The sequence below is a fragment of the Amaranthus tricolor genome, chromosome 7 (genome assembly GCF_026212465.1).
Source record: "Amaranthus tricolor cultivar Red isolate AtriRed21 chromosome 7, ASM2621246v1, whole genome shotgun sequence".
In the NCBI taxonomy this organism is placed as follows: Eukaryota; Viridiplantae; Streptophyta; class Magnoliopsida; order Caryophyllales; family Amaranthaceae; genus Amaranthus; species Amaranthus tricolor.
The window spans coordinates 28728096-28752431 of record NC_080053.1 but is presented as its reverse complement, the minus strand read 5'-3'; the positions used below and the strand labels follow the sequence as shown (position 1 = coordinate 28752431).

Below are 24336 nucleotides of genomic sequence, written 5' to 3'. Positions count from 1 at the left end.
TTTACTAATCTAAGACGTGGATAACGCCAACTGCCTTTATCCCTAGTCAGGTCCTTGGAGAGAAGGAGTTCATGCATGTCACTTTTAATCTGTTCTCCCACGTTCTCCTAGGTCTTCCTCGACTTCTCTTGCCCTCCACTATGATGCATTCGATCCTTCTTACTGGGGCGTCATGTGTCTTTATCTGCACATGCCCAAACCATCTCAACCTGTACTCCCGTATCTTTGCGGAGAGAGGTGCACCCCCTAACTTCTCCCTGAACTCCTGGTTTCTTGTCCTATCCGTCATAGTATTACCACACATCCACTTCAGGATACGCATTTCTGTTACTTCCATCCTCTATTCGAAAGTCTTCTTTACGGGCCAACAATCTATCCCATACAACAATGTCGGCCTAATTGCAACGCGGTAAAATTTACCTTTTAATCTCCTCGGAAACTTTTTATCAAAAAGCATCCCGATTGTTGCTCGCCACTTAAGCCAACCCGCTTGTATATGGTTAGTAACGTCTCCATCAATTTCCCCATTACTCTAAATCACCGATTCCAATTATTTGAACTTGGACGTACATGCAGCAACTTCTCCCCCTATGGTCACCTCTGGCTTCCCTATCGACTCTGTCCCACTTAAATTGTATTGCAAGTATTCTGTCTTTGTACGACTTATGCGCAACCGTTACCCACCAAGGCTTCCCTCCACTCTTCCAATTATTTTTTAAAAATATTCGAACATATTATTTTAAGGCTTAAAAGGACAATTCTTACAAGACTTAAAAGGTTAATTTCAAAGTTTTTAATATCAACTTTAATGTTTGAGTCACTCTTACTTTAAAGTTGAAATGAGAATTTAATGTCTAGCAATTGATCTTTTAAGTCTTAAAATTATTTTTTTAAGTATTGAAATTGACTTTTTAAGTCTTAAAACTGTCAAATTTTATGACTTAAAATGTCAATTTCAAATATTTGAAATTGATTTTTTAAGTCTTTATATTGATCTTTTAACTTTTGAAATTGACATTTTAATTTTTGAAATTAGTAAAAAAATTATATAAAATTAGGCCGGCTCAATAAGACGCGTTTCACAAGTGAGACAGTCTCACACAAGTTTTTGTGATTTATGCAAAAGCATAAAATTAATAAAATGCTCCAATTTATAAATGTTATTTTGTTCACTTAAATTTCCATGATAAACACACTAATCCAATTGTAATTAATATTTTACAACCCTAATTAAATGATCATGATCATCAAAAATTGAAAATACAAATATAATCTTCATAACAGATTAACAGTATAACTAAAAAGACACTAATATATAAAGAGACAATCATCATAATTATTATCATATACTTCCATCGTTTCATTTTAGTCGCTACATTTGCATGGGCACGCGAATTAAGAAAAGTGATTGACCTACACTGTAGCTGATTGTTTACATTATAGAGTATAGTATTTTATTATTATTAATTGAAAAAGAAAAAGGAAAAATAGGTTGTTAGGTTAGAGTATAGTATAATATTTTATTATAGAGTATAGAGTATAGAGTATAGAGTATAGAGTAGGATAAAAATAGAAGTAGGTAGAACCTTAAATGATTGTTTTATTACTAAAAACGAAAAATGTAGCAAGTAATATGAAATTGCCAAAAATAGAATATGTAACGGGTATTATAAAACGAAGGAAGTATAGAATAGTGATAGAATTTTTCTTTATTTGAGTTATGTCTATTTATCGCAAAATTTCTTTATTTCTATTTTTTAGTTGGATGGAAGTTGATTTATAATGGTCCAATTTCTTTTGCATTATTAAATCTTGTCGATAACCCACTTGCAACTTAGTACCACATAATACACAAGAAAACTTAATGGAGTTTGCCTGAAAGAGATGGATCATATAGTGTACCTAAGAGCATATCTAACGTGGTGATAAGAGATAAAATGATACTACCTCCGTCTTTTTTAATTTTTCACTTTGATTCTTTCACACATATTAAGGAAGATAAAATCTTTGGATTGTAGTGGGTATTATTTTAATTAAATAGTAGTGTGAAGTAATGATTGTATTGGAATATGAGGTTGTAGTGGGTATTATTTCAATTAAATAGTAGTGTGAAGTAATAATTGTATTGAAAGTATGAGAGAGAAAATAATTATAAATAAAAGAAAAGGGGTAAATTAAAAAAAAAAGGAGGGTTTTAAGTGGTAAAAGTAGGATAAAAACTTTCCAAAAATAGAAAATATTTTAAAGTGGAAAAACTTATGAAACTACCCGTTATAATAAGGTGGAAGAATTTAAAAAAACGGAGGGAATAATAATTTGTCACCTTAAAAATAAAAATTATCTACCAACCATAAAGTAAATTGAAAGGAATAGAGAGAATGAGGAGTAGTAATTATTTTCCCTTCTTATATAAGAGAAAAATGAATGGTGGAACCCGACTACCTTTTTCACCAAAAAAGTAAGAGTAAAAATTACAGTGTCAACTAAAAAGAAGAGTGGAAAATAGGGTGAAAAAAAAATATGGTGGAACTCAACTTTTTTTCATCTCATATAGAGATTCAGATACCCACTAGACATCCTCTAATGCATTTATTTATTTATTTTTATTCATTTTACTTGGAGTTTTTAAAACTTATTTTCAATACAATATATATATATATATATATATATATATATATATATATATATATATATATATTCAATGAATAATATAAAGTATGAGTTAATAGACCGAGCATTAGGACTCATAGTCAAGAATATTAGAGTCGACTAAGTCCATAATAAATATTCCCCCCAATTCAGCACTAAGCCACCAACGTTCTATTTGCTTTTTGGATACTATTCATCTCTTACTCTTAATTTGTATTTTATTATTAATCTAAAAGTTAAAACATAATCGAGTGGGATCTTGTTTGATTCGTCTCAATGCAAGGATTATTCGTATCAACTTTTCATAATTTTTAATTATACACAACTAGAGATATTAAGAATTGAATAAGTGCATTGGATAGAGTGTATAAAGTAAATGAGACATTAGTAGTGAATTGGAGGGAGTAAAATAATTGTTGTGGATGGGCTATGGGCCTATGGCAATGATGAAGAAACAATCACAAAACAAAGTGCAAAGAAAAACACCAAAAATAGAGCACAATAATGGAGAAGAGAAAACACAAGAAATATGAGGTATCTAAGGATACCTTTCCCTCAAAACAAGTATTTTATCATTAATATAGTCAACAATACATTAATGACTCACCTTACAAGCTTTAAGAATAACCTCTCAGAGCAAAGATTAAACCTTTGATGTTAATCGCTCTCAAACATGCATATACAAGGATGATGTACTCTTATGGTGTGAACCCTATCTTTCACTTTTGTATGTGCTCTCTGATCTCCTAATGAAGTTCTAAGACTCCTTATATAGTCCTAAAACATATTAGACAAACCTAGGACAAAAGGCTTAAAAGCCCACAAAAAACCAAGTTAAAACAGAAACCCGCGTCTGTGAAGTGTTGGACATTGCTTGACTCGAGTAGCTTGGCTCGACAACTCGAGCAATGATCTAGAACCTACTGCCTGCCTGCAGGTTGCTTGCTCGACCGAGCCTCAAGCGCTCTACTAGTTGAGCCGTTTTCAATGACTCCTGATCTTTGTCTCTTGGCTTCATTAAGACACGCCAAATCATCACCAACACTTACTTCATCAAGTGATCCGAAACGAATCACTGCATGCTTCAATTCATGCTCATCATCATTCTCAATAGTGCAAATCATTGAATATGCTACGAGGTGATCAAACTCCCCTCCATCAAGGTGAGATTTAGAGCTTCACTCAACAATAATTAAAATAAGAAGATAGCTCATCAGTCATCAGCTTATTTTAGGAAAGGGATTTTGTTACGCTCCTTTGTGAGGGATAACAAATGTGGTATCATATAGCCTTAGAAAAGAATAAATAAACTGGTTCACCAAGCATAAATTATAGAGTCCCTTCACTGATATATACTGAAAAATTTAAGTTACTTTTTCATAGTTTTTTAATTTTCAACTTTTTATTTTTTAATTGGTCAATAAGAAAAAGTAACATTTGATAATTGACGTCCAAATGAAAAGTTGACTCATAACTTGATATCAAAAAGATTATAAAAATGAGTAGTTTTTTCATTGTCTTTTGACTTTCGACTTATATTTGTTTAATAAACAATCAACAAATAATTATACCAAGTATTAATAACAACTGATAATCAACCAATAATTTTGATTAATCAAACCAATTAACAATGTTAGCCAACAACTCCGATCATCACTCATTTAATAGACATAACCATTAAAACAACATAAATTTTTAAATGAAACGGTCTCACGGTGAGACCAACTCTATTAGACTAATATGTATATATTTAATGTGTTAAGATAACTACTTACACAATATTAAAATGATTAATTAGAAAAAAAAACTCTCATCTCATAATGAGACGGTCTTAAAACAAATCTACATTGAGTCCAAAATCAATAGTAATACACAAATTGTTACGAGAGATTGTCTCTCCGAGAGATGTGTTATTGGGCTAAATAGCCCAATTAATATAAATTAAAAAGAAAAAAATAAGAATATAAGCTTCTTGTTTTGAGATCGTCTGTTTGAGTAACGGTCTCTCACTTGAGTAGCTGATAGTAATATGTACTAGTGGGCCATTATATCAAGTCCAAATAAATAAACGAAAGGAAGCCCAAATAAAAAATTTGAAATCCCCGCGCAGTTGATTTTAGGCAAACTCTCTCCACCACATTGATCTCTTTCCTTTCGTCGCCATTTTGCTGCCATTACCAACGGATCGTAAGTCTCATCCTCTTCCTCTGTTTCTCTTTTCTTCTTCTGTGTTCTTCATTGCCTACCATTAGGAATACTCTATTTCATCCTTGCTTAATTTTCCACTTTGATGTGATTTTTTCTGCTTGCTGTGAGAAATTTTAATACTTTTTTATTTTTTTGTACCGTTAGTTCGTCGAAAACTACATCTTGCTTTGTCATATAAATTCAGCGAGTAAATTGGTTTTGTATTTTACTTTTGTTATTTTTCAAAATATTATCAAATTCTTTCGAGCTAGGGCTTCTTCTTTTGCGTGTTTTGATCAATAGTTTGTTTCTCGTTCAAATTGGCATTTTGTTGAGTGAATTTTTGCGATTGAATGTGAATTATTCTCCAATATTTTGCTGATTCTTTTTACTGATTATGTATTTATTGATTTAGGGCATTTCATAATCAACTGAGATCGATACTGGTATTGCTAATTGTAGAATTCTAGAAATTATATTTCGGAGGTTTACTATCAGGTAAATAATTTTGTTCCCCAAATAACTGATACATTCGGTGATGTAGATTGATTAAATGTTATTTTTAGAATTATGCTTGTTTAGTTGTTTTATAACTGGAGTTCTTGTGAGTTTTGATGTAACTATTTATTTTAATTCACATACCACTGCCAATTTTCATTTTTTCATACTCAGCCCCAAATTTTGATCCAAATACTGCTATTTTGGAGTAGTAAGTAGCTAAAACAGACGAGGAGGGATGGAATACGCAAAGCGTTTAATTGTGTAATATTGGTCCAGGGAGCAATTTTCATAGTTCTCGATTTTTATTCCATGCTAATTGTGTAATAGAGGTCCAAGGAGCAGTTTTCCTAGTTCTCGATTTTCAGAAGTTGTGCAATAAAGGTACAGGAAGCAATCAACCTAGTTCTAGATATTTCAAAGTTGTGTTATAGGCCATATAACCCTTTCTCTTTGTTCTGACCTTACGTCTGAGTAGATTAGTAACTTTGATCTTTTTTCCCTGAGGGCTCCAAGACATAATCGTTTCTAATGGTGACTTACTGTAACGCTAACTATGTAATTTATGTCACTAATTGAGCAGGTTTGAATGATCTTGTAACAGTTGCATCAAGTACCTATTGGAGGTTTGTAATAAAGATAAATTATTCATTTCATTATTTTTTACAGGTTTTTTCTGGGTCTTTATTAGGCCATGGAAAATGCATATTTCCACTGAAGGTTAAAATGAGGTGCAACGCATGCTGGAGAGAATTGGAAGGTCAAGCTGTTTCGACCATTTGTGGCCACCTTCTTTGTATCCTGATTAATCTGTTTAAAGTTTGTACATTCTATCGCTTTTCATGATTAATGTTTACTTGGATATAGCGTCTCTACTTGTCAAGGATAAATCAGTTTGGCAGTGGTTATTATTGTGCAATCCTTCATTGTTTAATTTGATATTTAGAAGATCACTAATTGTACTTAACAAGTCCTAAGGCACCGCAGATGCAAGTAAGATACTTAACAGTGATGGAGCATGTCCCATTTGTGATCAAGTGCTATCCAAGAGGTGAGCTATTAATTGAAATGTGTTGGCAACTTCATTTTCTCTGAGATTTTCTCTATGTTCAGAGTGCAACTAACTCTAGGCTGTCCATAGTTTTGATGTGAAATCATGCAAGATTGATGACTCTTGTGTTTAACAAAATTTTTAATTTCTTTTCAGCCTGATGAGACCTGTCGATACAAACCCAAATGATGAATGGGTTAATGTAAGTTCGTACTTTTCTAATCCCCGGTTTAGGAGCTTGTCTATTCAACATTCATATAGGTTCTTTTCTTTGGCATTAATGTTTGTACTTTTAGATATCATATTCTACTAGTATATTATTGATTTGATGTTTTTTTGTTTTGGTACCTTCAGATGGTAATGGTAGGAGTTTCACCGCAGATTTGTATCCACTTAAACTTTATAAGACCTCTATAGCGGAGCATCGGTTTAAAATTTTTTGTTTTAACTAGAGATTTCAGTTTGCAATGCAATTTGCATATATATGGGCGGCCATTTTCATAATTGCATATTTCTAACACAAAAGTTGATTTTTTTAAATAGTAAGTACACTGTATCTTGGCCATGTGCTCTGTCTTTCCTTGAACAAGCTCAGTGATGAAGAGTGCATACAGAAGTGTGATGTTCTATGCTGGGCAGAAGGAATTAGAGATGCAATGCAAGATGAACAGGCTAGCAATGCAATGCAAACAAAAATGCCAGGCAATGCAAGAAAAGTTCAGTGAGAAACTGGAGCAGGTGCATACTGCTTACCAGAAAATGGCCAGAAAGTGTCAAATGATGGAACAAGAGATTGAGAACTTGTCCAAAGATAAACAAGAGCTACAAGAGAAGTTTGCAGAGAAATCTAGGTAAATATATTTCCTGGAAGCCTTGTTACCCTCGAGCCTAATAAATATGTCTTATATTTTGTCTAATGTCTATTGTAAAAATCTTCGTTGGTTTGTTATTGTGTGGTGATGCCAGACAGAAGAGAAAACTTGATGAAATGTATGATCAGTTAAGGAGCGAATATGACTCGGTGAAACGTTCAGCCATACAACCTGCTAACCATTTGTATTCTCGAACTGAACCTGATCTCTTTTCTAACCCGAACAACTTGATGGATAACCACAATACACTAAGAAAAGGTAATATCATCCCAAAACTTGTTACTTTCTTTGTTCTTTGATCATTTTTTTCTGTTAGACATTTACGAGTTTCTTTGCATTTCCTGATTACTTTACCCAAGGAAAAACAGTTGACTTATCTATTGCAGGTCGGTTGCGTTTCACTCCTGAAACTCCAGGGCCAAGGGAGGATATTTGGCCTACAAGGCAAAACAGTTCCAATTCTGGAGGAGGTTTTGACATTTCAGCTAATTCACCATCAAGGCGAGCACCAGTTCCCATGGATACTGGAAACCGAAGGACTGGCGGCCATCCTCCCTTTGGAACAGGAAATCCTAACCCTTCCATGACTCTCAGAAACCTGGTTCTGTCTCCAATAAAGCGACCTGAGTTATCACGTAACCGCCCTCAGCTTTTCACGTAAGTAACATCTGTTTTTTGAGATACATCCTACTGCTTATTAGCTCCACCTCCATGATTTTGTTTCTTTGAAATTGCATTTTTCAGGATGTAATTTGAAGGCATACTGCATATCGCTGTTTCTGAACATGTCGCAGAAAGTCTTGGTGCAATTCTCCTGAAGAAGCAGTGTTCTTTTTTGTACATATAGAACAGACACAAGCAAAGCAATTTCATTCACTGATTCATAGTTAGTAGGCTACTCTTTTTTGGATGGTAATGGGGAAGCTGCCTTACTCCCCCTTGGTGATTGTTTTGTTGATATAAATCATCTTTAATCATCGAAAAGTAATCAACATTTGATGTAATTGTTGATCCCCCTAAATGCTGATTAAGAGGCGTTGCTTCAACAATGAATTGGGATCTTTTGGTTGAAATCTAGATGGCATACGATTTGAGAATTGATCGACAAAAATTAATATTTTCAATTAAAGGAATAATAATGTGATCTTGGATCGGTCACGTTATAGGTATGCACTGTACTATTTGTTGATTAACTCGCTTGGCTTTGTTGTTTTGCTAATATGCTATGCATAGATGAATTCAACTATTGAATCTTTAGTGGTTGTGAAGTTGCTAAAAAGCTTAATTTTCTCTTTTCTAGAACAAGTAATAACGAAATGAAAGCTTGTGAAACTCAATCTATTAAGTTCATGTTACAAGGATAAGATTAAGTACATATATCCCAATCTTATAGGATGCCTGTATTCAAAACAGAGGTAAAAATAAGTTCATCTCCGATTCTCATACAATCTATCCTCGGGTAACGTACAACCACCATAAAAACTAACAAGTAGGTAAATCAAATGAATCATTTGAAAATCTAGTCCCAAAACAATAATGTTAAAATTATGTACAAACATCAAAAAAATCCGTTCCAACAAATTTAAGTCCCGGGATAAATACTTTATTTTTGTTCAAAGAAAAGTTCCTCACAGTTTTGCAGGATCACTAGCAGATAACAAGTGAGGTGGAAGGAAAATCTTCAGAGCGGGGGCGTTTGATGATAATTCAATGATGTCCCCTTTCTTAACAGGATGTTTAACGTAACAACCATCTATATATGCGAAACCTTCATGGGTAGACCAAGCAATTTCCATTGTCTTATCAGCTTTTACCCAACCATGCATTATGCTAGCGTTTGCACCACTCGGTAGAATGGGTTCTCTCACCATGTACTGGAGGTCCTTCGATAATAAGGGCATCAAGAAGCCACCAGCGGAAAGCATAGCAGCTGTTGATCCAGCAGCTGTAGAGACTCTCAAACCACTTGATCGGCAATTTACTAATGAGTTGCGTGAGTCGCCATTGCTTTTGAGCCTGTCAACCGATAAATTCAGAAAGTTGTATAAGTTGCACAATAACATAGAGGTATGAGAAGCCATAAAGAACTCTTACCTAAATGAAAATCGCGACAATGCCGCAGGACATGGATGCGCAATCAGAATGTCATTTAGAGCGTGCATCTGTAATAACTTTGAGTTCACACGAATGGCTATTCTAGATATTTCAGAAGGTTTAGCTTGTTTATTGAGAATCTCATCTAATACCTGCCAAGAGAAATAAGTTGATGGATTCTGAGCTATGCAACTGAGAATTAAGCAAATACAAGAAAAAAGGAAATAAAATAACAATCAGCAAAACCCAGAAGAGAGGTAGGGAGGGACAACGGTTATTATGTCGAATCTACAAAGAATCAATTTCTTGTTAATTAGAATTTAGAAAAGAAATATTCACTGATTAATAACAAAGATAGCCAAATTATGCATGATCTTTACAATAGACATACTAGAATATTTTACCAACTGGGCACTAAAGTCTATTTTAAGACATTAAGCCATGTAGTGATCCTCAAAACATTAGTCACAATCAATTTCTAAACGACTATCCACAAAAAAGCTTCGGTTCCTTAAAACCATCAGTTTCATGAACTCTGGTAGCAGCCGGAGCATCAAATAAGACAAACTCCTAGATTCAAAATGGGGATCAGGTTTAAGATATAAAAGAGGAAATGTAGCAATTAGTAAAACACGAGATACCTCTCCAAAGTGTCTTAACAGCAGGAATAAATAGGATTCCACTCAATTGTAACGTAGTACTCACAAGCCAATACTCGTTCTCCTAAATACTGCTCCAGTGTACTTTGCTCTAGCATCCAAAGATTCATAACTTGCAGTGGGACAACTCTTTAAGATGCCATTCAAGTCACATCCAGTTTTTGGAAAAATGAGGAAAAAAAACACTAGCACAGTATTTGGATCAAGAGAAATGGAGGGAAAGGAAGGGTAACAAAAAGGGAGGGGAGGAATTTAAAAGGAAAATATAGACAAACTTTGTTAAGAATACAATCTCTCCTAAAGTGGAAAGATTTGAAAGGAAACACTCATTTTCCTTCCCTTTCCCTTACCTTCCCTTCTAAACAAACAAGATGCACTTCTCCTACCTTACCCCTTCCCTTCCTTTCCCTTCCATCCCTAACCCTTCCCTCCCGTTCTTTTCTCTCCAAATTTGTTATCCAAACATAATGTAGAGGTTACTGGAATGTTGGATTGTTGCGAGAAGGATAAGTTAATAGGGATCACATTGAGTTGATCAATAGTTGAGTTTAATCGGAGAAGACCACTATTAGCTTGGATTATTGGTATTAATTTTTCCTATTTAAAAATCAAAGTAAACTTCCTCAACTTAGGTTTGAGCCATATTGTACAATAAGGATACGTGTTGCATATCAGAGCTATGTTTATAAGGATTTGTACTTGGAATAATTGCATGTGGAATAGGCAGGTTGGGTTTGAGATTCACAGTGTACATAAACAAGGAAAGTAGAGTGAAAATGCTTGATGGTAAATTTCTATATAATGATTCAATGAAAAAATCCATGTAAAGTCTCAACAATCTAATGTCAGTTACAGGAAATCTACACTGACTAAAAGTTATACCTGGCACTACGCTTAGACTATATATCTGATAAACACCAAAAAGGGAACTAATTACAAATACTAAACACAACCAACATTCAATTATTCCAATTCCATTAGGTGGCCACTTAGGCGGAGTTTGGAGATTCGGATCTACACTAACAAACCTTACCCTTGTTAGTGAGAACAAAGAGGTTGTTTTAAATTGACTCTTCTTTGCAAACATCATCTACAAGTTTACATCAATAACAAGTGCATATGATTTTATGAGTCATTTTATCATAATCCATTATAATAAAGAATGAAACTACAAACACAATATAATTTCCCCAAGATCCAATCACATAATATGCACCCTAATGCATCAAGCACTAGCTAAACTGGGGTTGAACCCCCAAGTCCCATCTAAAAAACTCCATTTGATGTATATGAATGTGTTGACTAACAAGATTTCTATTGAAATTAAAGAAAGGACAAGATTACTCTTACATTTTACGTTGAAATGCTTAGATTCTTTGTTGCTTAATGGACAAAGTTTGTTCTCTTCACTTTATTGGCTCACTCAAAACCCAAAGTTAGATTTTATTCATTAAAGTATAAATGACTCTATTTACGCCACCATTTAAGTCATTTTATTTTAAAATCTTGAACATTTAAAGTTGATTTCATCATTCAAGGTATTCTAGTGATAATGGCTCCGTAATGACTCATTTAGTGTACCTAAGAAGATTATATCCTACGAGAACAAATGATTTAGAAATATCATATTTATCAAAACGCAATTTTAAGTCATATCTAGGATATATATATAGAGCTTTTTCTCCATAGAGAAGTTCAAAAAACCCAATTCCCTAACTAGGAGGTTCGTTATAGAAGCTACAATACGTAGGCTAATAGGGTGCAAGTACACCTTTACTTCAATAAGTGCTTAGTCTTTTGACTTCCAATTGCTGGAAATTTATGAAATAATAACTAAAGTAACATCAATGAGGGTTAAGTATGTACAGCAACAAAGTATTGACAAATCAAGAAGGTAAAAAGTGAGATTAAAATTGGGAGATTCAAAGAGGATGAGGATAATCGAATATGCCATGAAGGCAGAAGTGAGACTACTATATATGGAAAAGTATAATTCACGTAGATGACAATTGGGAATAATCTATTGGTTCTTGTAGCTAAACTCAAGCTTTTGAGATTAAGGTTTTGGCATTGATATTATTGTAAGGTTAAAGATCTTAAAAAAAAACATTTGGGTTTTGTTAAGAAACAGTGAAGGACATAAGTAAAGAGTAAATAATCATTATGTAGTACAGAAAAGAACGATTTTTTTTTAGGACTCTAAATTTTCTATTAACAAAAACCAAAATTGTTGTTTAATGATTGTTTTAATTTTCAAAATACTTTTATTGATGATTATGGAACTATTTCAAGTTGTCTGTTAGATTTTTAGCACTTTGATTTCTGGCCTACAGTTTGTGTTATATGGAAATCTTCACTAGATTGTTAGTATGTCCCCATTTTCATCTCTCTGCCATATAGCTTCAAGTGGAACCCCCAAGTCAACACTATAGCACCAAAGGTCAAAATGTGATCATTACACATTTAAAGATCCAATTTCTTAACAAGCATGCATATTGCATACCACTTGCAAGTTGACTGTAAACTGACTATAGAATAAGAAAGTTGTCAATATGTAGCTCGGTTACATTAATATCTAATACTATCTTTGACATAGCCGTTTTAACTAGTATATATGGTTATCTCACCTGTTCAAAATTTTTAACTGTAGCTGCACAAAGATAGCCTGCACTTCTAGTAGCATCAAATTCATCTTTAAACTTTTCCACCTGTAGCAAAGCAAAGATATCAGCTACAATTAGAGAGCACCATTCGCCATTAAAAGTTCTTTTTTTTTTTTACCTTAATTATTTGGAAAAAGGAGATTTGGGAGAGATAGCCAATAGCAGTTGAGAGGAAAATAAAGAGGGATGAAGCGTATGAGCAAAATTGAAAAATGCAAGTACCTCTTCAACCTGTGTGGGATCTGAATTTACTCCTACAACTGGAATGCTGTCATCCATAAAGTGACTAGCTTGCAACAGAGTTCCATCACCTCCAACAGTCACAACCAAATCCACATTTCGGATTGGGCGAGACAGTTCATTATGAAATAGAGTTTCACAATCAATTGACTTCCGTTGCAGGACTTCTTGACAAAAGTTTATAGCATCTTTGTGAACCTGAATTCTATTATCCAAATGGCGTAACATCTGCAATTTAATGTAAAGGTTATTAGACTCCAGAAAAATACAAAAAACACTAGAACGAAACCACAGCTGAGGATAAAACAGAGAGACAGATAATGATACAGCATTCAATACAACCTTCAAGGCTTTATTCAACATAGACCTATGAATTGTACAAGAGGTATTACATCGTCTTAAAAATGATTCAAGTTCACAATTAAGGGATTAAAATGTGAAGCCTAACGAGTCTTACCATGGAAGAGTTCAAAATCAAGACAAAATAAAAAGATTATTGCAACAACACTACATTGTCCCAATGCCAAGATTAATTTACATTACATTGCCCGAGTGGAATGAATAAAATGTTCTAAACATATAAAATAAATAAAAAATCTTAATATATGGAGGTACACATTCAATAAATCTCTTGCCTTGTAGATAGTATGTCAACATAAAAAAAAAATTGATTGACAAATTGTAAATTGTTGACAAAAATAAAATAAAAGTTCATGACTCGTGTGCTTTTTCAAAATAGGTTAATGATGCCAATAACCAAACAGTTAGTTTAAATTCATGAAATGTACAATCTTTCAAGAAATGGATTTGCAATTCAATTCAAAATTTTATCCTTATATATCAGTATAAGAGATCAGTGGTGTCTGGTTCTGAAATGAGGCTAGGGTATGTAAGATCTCTAACTTCTATCCAAAATCCAATTAATCTACTCACCTTGCATTTCAGGAAAAAAGAAAAAAGTGTTGGGCAATCTAATCACTTTCTTAAACACTATGAAGGGTTAAACCAAAGCTCAAATCCTAACCATTTACCTTAATCACGAAAAGTTCAAAACTCTGAATTATTATGTTGTTGCTCTCACAAGACAACAGTATTTGTCAGTACAATAACATCTTCAATGCAACCTCATCATGGTTATCATAATGCACTAAATTCTAACCATCAGAGTCTAGTCTATAATTTCAGTCTTTATAGCCATGGAGAAGGCAAAAACACCAGGGGTTTGTTCATACATAAAAGACAGAAAAGAATCTCATTTTGCTATTATCATCTAGGAAAATATATTGATTCACAGGATGTAAGTATGTCTCTTAAATATATATTAAAGTAAGAGATTCACATTAAACATTGATGGTTCTCTAGTGCATAGCTTAAACTTTTGCAACCAAATTCACTAAAGCCAACTTTGAAGTTATATCAACCATAAAATCCCCAAACACAACTAATATCTACTTCGACGATACACATTACCAGTCAAAACTAGGCATCCTTCTACAAAAATTGGCTTCTCACTTAGCTTACTAGAGGATGGGGAACTGAGCTTTCCAAGCAAAAGAGGGCTCCAACAATTAACATTTTGGAATCAAAGCCTAAATCAAGCTTCATCTTAGAAAGAATTTTATGAGCTCTTTATTCATCTATTCAAATGTGAGTGGAAAGTATCCTTGCATTCGTGAGAATCGATTATTTATAAGTATGATCTGTATTTATCATTTGGTTACAGTTCCAAACCTAAAATTAAAATACTAGTATTACTTACAGTTCCAAATCTCTCGGGAAATAACTGACAAGAATGAATATAATACAAATTCTACAGACTGCTAATGGACAATAAAAACTGAATTAGCGTTCATCCTTATAAAATACGAGCAAAAATCCTATTTTATTGTAACTAACTTCATTTTGATGTGAATTATAAAACATGCCCCTTTGGACATGTTCTCATGAACAAAATATCATGGATGTTTCTAATTTCTATATGAGGAGTCTCCTATCTACTAATTTCTTTGCTCTGAAAAGTCAAGAACAACACTGCATACAAATACTATAACCTTTAAATCATAGGAGTAATCCCAAAACAAAATTTATAACAAATGCCATACGCCTTAGATATTTTCGTGTTTCAGTTGATCGGCAAAGAAATTTATAAGTATAAAACAGAAAACTAAAAATTACCATGAAATTATACGCTCCTATGAAAATAAATTGAAAAAATTAACGGCAATTTGTAGCAATTAAGATGTAAATGGCGAGAAAGGAAACGAACCTTAGAATTAGCAAGTTCAGAAAAAGAAGCAGAATGGCGAAGAGAGTAAACGTCGAGGGGCTTGAGAAGCAATAAGAGCTTTCTTCTAGCCATAGAAGTAGTATCTCCATGTAAATTCATTCCCAATTTATGTGGTGCAATAGTTCTTGCCAAATTCACCGCCAAACGCATTACACAGACAGTCAGGCATTCCTTGAACTGATATAATGGAAGAACAGAAAAGGATGATAATTATCTCACATACAAATGGAATATAATTACGCCATTGGAGAGTACCTGTGGGCAAAACCTAGTTCACATTGAAATACGGTGGGAGGGCTTGCTTTATAGGTTGTGGGATCGAGGGGATGAATCATAGATATTAGAGGGTAATGCTTCCCCCCCGGTAATTCAGATAGATGAGAGGACTCGCCCTAAACCGAAAATTCAAAATGAATATTAATTATCAAAAAAAACAATCACATATTTTTGAACTTATTTTCATTTACAAGTGTCTCACTCTCCAAAGCTGCGAACAACGAACAAAGGTCAAAAAAAAAAGTCAAGCGGTATGTTCGCAGTTAATAACTGCGATCAAAAGAGATCCCTGGTCAAGCAGGTCAAAACTTTATTTTTAATTACTAACTACGAACAGGCCCCTAGACTTTTTTTTTTGACTAGTTTCACTTTGTTCACGATTAGTAACTGCGAACAGCTTTGTTGTTATGTTATTTCATTAGTATACCTCAAAGCCTCAATCAATGGGGGAGCTATGTTGTTGTGGCCATAAAGTCAAATATGATCGTGATTGGAGTGATTTTGATCATGGTCGTCAATATGTTGCTTGTACACTTTTCCAAGATGAAGGGTTGGGATGCACTTACTTTAGGTGAGTTGATCCAGAGGGCACCTAATGGCAAAAACACATCATTATTAAGCTCGATAAAGAGAATGAGGAGCTTAGAAACGAGATAGATGATTTGAGAAGGAAAACAATTGATAAGGCGTGTAGGTGTGAAGAAATCAAGATGATATTGAAAAAGTAAGAAGCAATCTTAGGTTGTAATGTTTGTAAGTCATGAATGAAGTATGTATTTGTAATCTGGACTAATCAAATTATGTGAAATTTTTGGCGTCATTTGCCCTAATTTTGTGACTCGTTTTTGTTTGATATGTTTTCAATAAAGGCATATACTAAGCTTTTACAACTCATATGATACAAATGTTTAAACCAGGCGGGAATGAGTCATCGCCAAAACTCCGAGCATTCATAAGTTAAAGCATGGAGACTATTATAAACTAAATAAGCATATATCTATATACAACAAAATAGATACAAATGTGCAATATGTACATAAGTCAATAACAATACATCTAACGCTGACGCTTATCACCCTCATCCACCCTCTCCAATTGAGATGGTCTCCTACGCCACCTACGGTAATAAGAGGCATTCGTGTGGTGCTCTGGGAGAAGAGGGACTGCCGGACTGGTACTGAGATGGCTGGGATGGCCCAGCCTGTGAGCTCCCCGCAACATCACTGGGGTATGACAAGTCTATCTCCTCCAAAAGAATGTCATGAGGAGGAGATGAGACCTGCATATCGGTCGCAGTTGGTGACGCCTGCCGAGCAACTTCAAGAATGAAGTGCTTGAACTGCGTGCCGAGGAGCATGCCCTGCGATCTCCCGGACCAGCTCCTTGTGGCTAGAGCGGATCACGGCCGCCACACCTTGTACCTGCAATCAATAGTTAGCTAAAGTAATATTACATTACGTAAATCGGAGCTTAAACAATTAATATAGATGATTACTTACAAAATGGGTCATCGTAGGCGCAGCAAGAGCATATTGTGCTGCAACAATGATGCCTTGAGGTGTCATCAATCGGCGTGTGATGGAGAGGAACCATGGCAAGTAATCCGCTGTAGTAGATGCGCCAGCAGCATCGATTGGCGCACCTTGTGCTATGAACTTGAGCCTTTGATCCCAATGAGCGATGTGGCACCCGTTAATCTCGCTCCAGTTTCTCGTACCCTGACCCTTGCACGTGCTGACGTGCATCTCAGCATCTGTATCGCAGGGTGGTGGAATGCCCTGTACCAACCCATATTGGCGTAATACGCGCTCAGGTAGATGAACTTGGACAATGTCGAAGCATATGAGTGGTACAGAAGCCCTCCACGCATCCGACTGAATCCCCGAGTGATCGGGCACAGCCGCATAGGCATCGGCGGGGTAAGGGTCCCACAAAACTATAAAACATGTCATCATAATGTAAACAACGCTGTTATATGATTATAATATTGAGACGAAAAGTAAAAGGTTTACCTGGTTTGGTCGTAGTAGGTCTAACTGGTCTCGGTAGAATCCCAACCTAGTTCCTGTGTGTTTACGCGTGTGACACGCAAAATTCCACCTCAAACCATACGGGACATCTGGTGGTGCTTGTTGCGGTGGAGTAACGTCATCACGACCAACACTTCTATATGGTTGGTCAATAAAATGTATGCGTCTCTTGATGCCATCTCTCTACAAGTGCTGTGATGATACGCGGTCTACTCTACTGTACGCAACGAGGTGAAAGTCGTACAACCTTGTATACTCAAAGTAAGGGATGATCCTCTCGTCGATCACCCAAGAAACAAAATCTGGATGTCTAATGCCTAACGTGTCTGTATTGGACACCTACGAAAATATACAATAAAATATCTTATTATGTTATCATGATTAAAAAGCAACTGATACAAGTATACAACTATGTACTAACCTGGACATCACACAGAGGAATGCTCCTGTGCTCCTCCTGCATAGTCAACACACTAGGATCGTGTTGTAGCACATGTGATTTTAAACTCCTTGATTATCGTTTTAAACTACGATTATTATAATTAATTAATAATATTAACGTTTGAAATTTCGTTAATGTTTTAAAGATTTTGCTAAGTATTAAGACTATTATCTAGAGTAAAGTCTTATTTGATTTGAATTATTTTGATGAAGCCACATTGTATTTATTTATAAAGTTACAAAGTAAAAAAATATAAAACAAAATGAAAGCTATTGTTTTATAAAACAAAATTAAGTTTAATTGAAAAAAAAAAGTAGTACTCTTTAAATAATAAGGTTAAATCTTAAATTTATCATTCCTCCCTCTAAGTGGTAAGAATTGTAGTAATAATAATCTTTAAAAAAAAAAAAAAGAACTAAAAATAATAAAGAAATAAAAAAGAAAAGAAAAGACGCGGCCGACGACTGCCCCTGTGCACTGAGCTCACCACAGTCGCCACTTAGGTCAGCAGCTGTCAGGCGTGGTCCGGGGAAAGCCACTCACGAATAGCCTTTTGGTACTCCTACTAATTTCTTTGTTTTATCAACCTTGATTTGATTCTTGATATCCTTTTCAACAATCTTAATTTTAAAGTTATTCTAAGTTGGATGACTTTCACTTTTATCACCTATTTGTTTAAACCCCAAATTAAATTAGGGCTTTACTAAATTGATAATATGCCTTTATTGTTCAACTACCCAATCAGTAAATCTCAGGTCATTTGTATGCTCAGACACAGACTGAGCAAAAGCGCAGCTGCTCTTTCTTCTTCCATTCTATATATTTTCCTCTCGAGGTACACCCCTACTAAATAAATTCTAATGAGCTTAATTTAAATTATGTATAAAGGAGATTTATAACCGATGAATTTGTAAAAGAGTAGTTGTGGAAAGTTTGGTGTTGATGACATTAAATTGTGAAATGTTAATTGGGATTGAAATTTGAGATATTAGTTAGTCTTATTTCATTTTGGATTTTAGTTGAGAATTATTTTAAGAAATGGGGAATAAAATTGAGTTTACTTATTCATGTTAATAGTTGGTAGAATCTTAAAGAACATTATTTAATGTTAAAATAAATTTCATTTGCAAATTGAGTTCTTAAGTGTTTTCTTTGGTATTGCTATACATTGAAATGTAGAATGCACTTTGTTGTTGTAGGTCAATTAAAGACGAATGTAGTATTTGATTATATTCAAGAAATGATATCGAAGGAGTTTGTCATTCAAATTATGAATATGAGTAGAATATAAAATGATATTTGGCAGTTGATTAAGTATTGGTACTTGGTAGTTTGAACATGAAGTATAGATAGTGAGATTGTATATGATGAATCGAATTTACTTAACAAATATATATATGATCAAGAATGTAAACTGATATTTGTATACATTGGGATATGACAATGAATTCAAGTAAGGAAATTGATAATGGCGAATGATTGTGGACTTGTGGTGTTATAAGCATGAAACTAATAGTTTAGTATTGTAAATGAGGTTTGATAGACTATATATTGGAGTAGAACAAAAAGGTGAATGTGAAAATGTTTTGAAAAGATATATATATATATAGATTATTAAGAGTAATTACGATCATGAGATTGGTTGTGTTGAGTTGTAGTTGATATGTTGATGGTGAATCGAGGGTACAAACATGAATTGCAGAATTATTTGGTATTTGAATATATTCTAAGAAAAATGAATGTGAGTTTGGAATGTGAGATTAATATGGGTGAATTGTATATGAAAATAATAAGTAGAAATTGATAATAACTTAGTAGAATCAATCTAATGATGTGTGATTATATCACAAATTGATCTGTGAGGAGAAAATTATGCGTATTTTAGGTTTCTGCTAGTAATTTCAAAGTTTGGATATTCAAGTATTATTCTGAATCTTAGTATTGATTTTACTAATAAAAAGTTGTTTTATAGAATCAAAGTTAATCAAAGCTCATTAGCTAGCTAAGTTAAATCTATTGTTAGTTATTACTAAGCACATGTATATTTATATTGAAGATTTCGATCGAGAAATTGTATTGACTGAGCTTGTCGTCTTGCTGTAATTGAAATGGTTAGATTTCTTACTCAAATCTTTAATAGTTACGAGAACAGAATGCAAAGGTATGTATTTTCCCTTTGGTTGAGATTGGTTTGAATACGAGGAGATGTTCTTTCTAAATAGAAAGTTGTTTTTCGAACCTTGAAATCATAGAATAGTTACAAAAAAGATATAAATGGTTTTATGTTTTGAAAAGGTTGGGACTACCTCAATGGTGTCTTAAGGAATTGGAACTTCGTCTGGATTGTCTCAACACTACATAATAGTTGGGGGTACGTTGATCAATACCTCGGACTTAGATCTTTTGCTACGGTTTGGCCGTTTGTGGGGTGTGCACACTAGAGATCTTTGTCTAATAGTTATCCGGTGGGCCTAGCCAGCCCGATGGAAAAGAAAGTTTGTTCAATTCCATAGATTTATGATTTAAAGACTTTGAAAGAAAAAGTTTTAGTAAAGAAAATAGAAAAAAAAGATTTATCCGTTCCATAGATTCATGAATTCAAGATTTTGAAAGGAAATGTTTTAGCAAAGAAAACGGAAAAGTATTTGATTTATAAAAACTGAAAAAAAAAAAGAAAAATAAATTTATATGAGAGTGAGAAAGTAGTATGTTTGAAAAGAAAATGATTTGTAGGATATAATTAATATATCCTTCCAGCATGTGTGGTTGGGTTATGGTATGGAATCTAGCACAATTTGTTTGGTTGTAGGTAAATGAAGGTTAGAATCAGGGCAAAGAGCAATATCCACTCATTTTGTGCATATATTTAATTATAATATATCCTTTTCTTCATAGTTTTACGTATTTAAATTAAGCTATATAAACGTGTACTCAACATAAGCTAATTGTGTGGTTTTGTTCTTTGAACTTGTCCTGGTGGAGGACGGATTTTAAGATCAAAGAAGTCAACAGTAGCTGAAAGCGTAAAGATCAGTAATCAACAAATTAATGTCAATCAATCATATAAGAGAATGTAAGTAAAGGATTTTTTTTTAATCTAAAATTATTTTAACACTTATTTTGGATTTTTTTTTTTGGAGAAAAGAATCCATCCTACAAGGTGAAGTGATTTCGAAATGTCTGGTACTTGTGCCGCTGGCTGGTTGTATTTTGAAATGTTGATTTTGAATTTGCAGGGTGACTTTAAGTCAAAAAGACAAATTTTGATTCATACGATTTACAAACGGAACTCTTCGGAATTTCTACAGAAATTTATATATTTTAAATCGTTTCAAAAATTATTCTTATAATGTAATTTCTTTACATCTTTTAAAGGTTGTAAACTCTGATATTTAAATTCTTGATAGATGTCTAGTGGATAATATAATTAATTGAGTAATTGATTATATTATCAATGTAATAGCTCGATATAAGTGTTAAGCTTCCGCATTAGTTTAAATTAATCTTGTTTAATCAGTTGGTTAGTTTCAGGATGTTACACGTGTGGTCTTGGAGCTGCTGGATCCATCTTCTCCACTACTGTGTTTCTAGTATAAGTTTCTAATGATAGAGACCTTAGTGGATGGGTTTTAGCAACACAGTTTCTGATGACATTGTTAATGACAGAAGATGTCAAGTGAATGTGTCAAAAGCTGAGACAGTGTCACTACCTAAAACACAAGACCTATGCTTACCATTGTACGTAATAATTATCCATGTAGATGAATATGAATCGAGCGTAGTCCTAAGTCTCAACGAACAGCCCGACTTACAGTTCAAGGTAAGGACGGTTTGGTTTGAAGTCTCCGTTCTATACTTCACATTTCTACGAATATGATACACTCTTATAGCTTCCAGCAAAGCTTCCTTAATATCGAACATCGTACCTTTCTCCAACTCCCCTTCTTCGGTGTAAGTAGTATCACAAGCCCAAGTCCTCTAGGAGTTGTTCTCCTTATACTCGTCTAGAGGTGGACATAGGGCATAGGGTGTAGGAGCAACGATTGTAGGAATGTTGCCTAGGGTTATGTCATTCGTTAGGGCATCCTCATCGACATCCACATCATCCTCAGAAGGATTGTCAATGAGTTCATTACTCTCATTACCATCATCCCAAGGTCCCATTTCATCACTTTCTCCAAAATTAACCACTGCATCACTTGAAACTTGATTAGGAGGGGGTTGGGAATTAGTATAAGATAGGGAAGAAACAAAGGGTTTTTGAGTTTCTTGAGTTGATATGGGCATAGACGTAGAAGAAGGATTAGAAGCACCTACATTCCCTAAGGGTACTTCTTCGTATAACTCTAAAGAGCGTATTTGGGTAGACTTTGAATGCTCCCACATAGCATCTATAGCCTCATCATCCTCAATCGGAAAGGTTAGCAATTCTCCACTCATGTCATATTTAAAACTTATATTTACGGTACTTCTAGTGGAGTCCAATCCAATCTTAGAACATATAAAACTTTTAAACTCATTCAAATTCATGTTCGAGTTGCATGCAAACAACCTACGTCTACCCCTAATATAATGAACTTTGCCACTACTTTCTCGAATAAATACATTCCAAAACATACTATAGTGACATGAAATGATGCCATTTCTACATGAATACAAACAAAATTAGCACCATCATCAACTTCATTCTAATACAATTATATCAATTACGTTATCACCATCTTTGTTTAACAATCTTGTATAAAGAATTTTTTCATATATAACTTAAATAACTGAAATTTGTTCATAAAGATATCAACTACATTAGCTACAAACAATTTTTGTGAAGTACAATCTTTGATTAACATATATCAACTACATTAGCTATATAATATGACAATAACATATAAATTATGTTTCGAATATATCACTAACATATAATTTAAACAATCTTTGATTAACATATATCAATTACATTATCTATATTATATAACAATAACATATAAACTATGTTTCTAAAACCAACTCAATAAAGTAATTAAAACAATTATATCAATTACTTTATTCCAATACCATTATCACCATCAACAACACTTCAAAAACCAACTCAATAAAGTAATTAAAACAATTAATTATTACCTTAATTAGTTGTGGATGACCTAGAAGAGTGGTGGTTTGAGAATTTGTGACCTATATTTGCATAAATATATAAAAACTTCATTGAACCCTAAAATTCGAAAAAAAAAGGTGACGAAATCAGAAAAAAATTTACCTTTGTGCAACCTAGGGTGTCACAGACTAAATTTAAAGTGCTAAATTGAAATAGGAAAGTAAGAATTTAAGGCTTGAAGTTAGTTTAATGGAGTATTTTGAGAGGACTGTCGACTTTTGTTAGAGTTTTAGTTTTGGAAATTTGGGGAAATAAGGAAGAAAGATCTGTTGTTGTATTTAGGCTCGACTTACGCAGTTACTAACTGCGAACAAGCATTTTGGTCAAAAAAAGTTAAATGCTTTGTTCGTAGTTAGTAACTGCGAACTAACCCTTGACCTTTTTTTTGATTTAAACACCGGTTCGCAGTTACTAACTGCGAACATATTCCTACTCTATGGCTTGGAAATTACACGCTTATAAATGGAAATAAGTTCAAAAGTATCTTATTTTGTGCATTTTTTTGATAATTAATCTTATTCATTTTAAATTTTCCCCTAAACATGTCCAAAAGTTCAGCCCGTCTCACAATGAGACGGGCCCATATAATTAGCCTATTTCTTTAATTGATTATTTTAAGATCATAAGTAATCGTTTTAAGGTTATAAGTAATCACTCCAAGATTATAAAAAATTATTATTTTAAAATTATAAGTAATCACTTGAGTGTTATAAGTAATCACTTTAAGACAATAAGTGTATATTAGGCCAACCCAATAAAAAATGGTCTCACCTTGAGACCGTCTCATTTAATAATTAGCACCAAATGATTGGGTAGGCAGATTTGGAGTTAGTTGAGAGGAGTTGGCGAATTTGGAGTTAGATGAGAGAAATTGCCCTAAAATGTCAAAATGGTATGATGGGCAGATTTGGAGTTTGATCATTTTTAATTGCGTTATTTTATTGATTGAAAATTTAAAATAATTTTGGGTAAGTTGTTTATGATTTTGATAGGTTTGGATTGCCAAAAACAGTATTGAGTTTTATAAAAATTATTTTTTTATCACTAATTAAAAAAAAAACTAATAAAATTAATTTAGTTTTTAGAAAAATGATTAATATAATAATTTAAAATCTTTAATAAAGTAATAAAAACTCAAAATACAAAAACTAAAGAGGAATATAATATAGTTAATTTTAATCAAATACTAATGATGTAAATTGAAAAATTGACCAAATTGAGGTACCCAGTCAAAAAAAT

At 33.5% G+C, this 24336-nt stretch overlaps 2 protein-coding genes and 1 long non-coding RNA gene across 6 annotated transcripts; 1 reads left to right on the top strand and 2 right to left on the bottom strand.

The window, feature by feature from the left end:
* Positions 1-4638: 4638 nt before the first annotated feature.
* Positions 4639-8432, top strand: LOC130817967 (E3 ubiquitin-protein ligase CCNB1IP1 homolog). 4 transcript variants are annotated; one of them, XM_057683961.1, is made up of 10 exons: positions 4639-4836; positions 5252-5334; positions 6004-6130; positions 6313-6385; positions 6542-6587; positions 6740-6770; positions 6981-7236; positions 7352-7515; positions 7674-7914; positions 8002-8432. In XM_057683961.1, exons 3-10 carry the CDS (start codon positions 6061-6063, stop codon positions 8006-8008), a joined length of 888 nt encoding a protein of 295 aa, XP_057539944.1. In that variant the 5' UTR covers positions 4639-4836; positions 5252-5334; positions 6004-6060; the 3' UTR covers positions 8009-8432. The 4 variants fall into 4 exon arrangements, with proteins under 4 accessions (XP_057539944.1, XP_057539942.1, XP_057539945.1 ...); XM_057683959.1 differs by having other exon boundaries at positions 7644-7914; XM_057683962.1 differs by lacking the exon at positions 8002-8432 and having other exon boundaries at positions 4758-4836; positions 7674-7918.
* Positions 8433-8569: 137 nt separating this feature from the next.
* Positions 8570-15596, bottom strand: LOC130817966 (NADH kinase). Its single transcript, XM_057683958.1, has 5 exons — positions 15180-15596; positions 12896-13141; positions 12638-12718; positions 9352-9503; positions 8570-9273 (listed from the first exon to the last, which is right to left on the bottom strand). The coding sequence occupies exons 1-5, from the start codon at positions 15348-15350 to the stop codon at positions 8886-8888; spliced, it is 1038 nt and encodes a 345-aa protein (XP_057539941.1). The 5' UTR covers positions 15351-15596; the 3' UTR covers positions 8570-8885.
* Positions 15597-17045: 1449 nt separating this feature from the next.
* On the bottom strand, positions 17046-18194 carry LOC130818085 (uncharacterized). Its single transcript, XR_009043920.1, has 3 exons — positions 17928-18194; positions 17489-17845; positions 17046-17412 (listed from the first exon to the last, which is right to left on the bottom strand). It is a non-coding gene; the product is annotated as an uncharacterized LOC130818085 (long non-coding RNA).
* Between the last annotated feature and the right edge of the window lie 6142 nt (positions 18195-24336).

Coding starts and splice junctions, on each gene's coding strand:
- LOC130817967 (XM_057683959.1), top strand. CDS start 6,061: ATGAGGTGCAACGCATGCTGGAGAGAATTGGAAGGTCAAGCTGTTTCG. Junction 6,131..6,312: donor CATTTGTGGCCACCTTCTTT/GTATCCTGATTA, acceptor ACAAGTCCTAAG/GCACCGCAGATGCAAGTAAG. Junction 7,516..7,643: donor CCACAATACACTAAGAAAAG/GTAATATCATCC, acceptor TATCTATTGCAG/GTCGGTTGCGTTTCACTCCT.
- LOC130817966 (XM_057683958.1), bottom strand. CDS start 15,350: ATGCGTTTGGCGGTGAATTTGGCAAGAACTATTGCACCACATAAATTG. Junction 13,142..15,179: donor CTGAACTTGCTAATTCTAAG/GTTCGTTTCCTT, acceptor ATTAAATTGCAG/ATGTTACGCCATTTGGATAA. Junction 9,274..9,351: donor TTGTCGCGATTTTCATTTAG/GTAAGAGTTCTT, acceptor ATCGGTTGACAG/GCTCAAAAGCAATGGCGACT.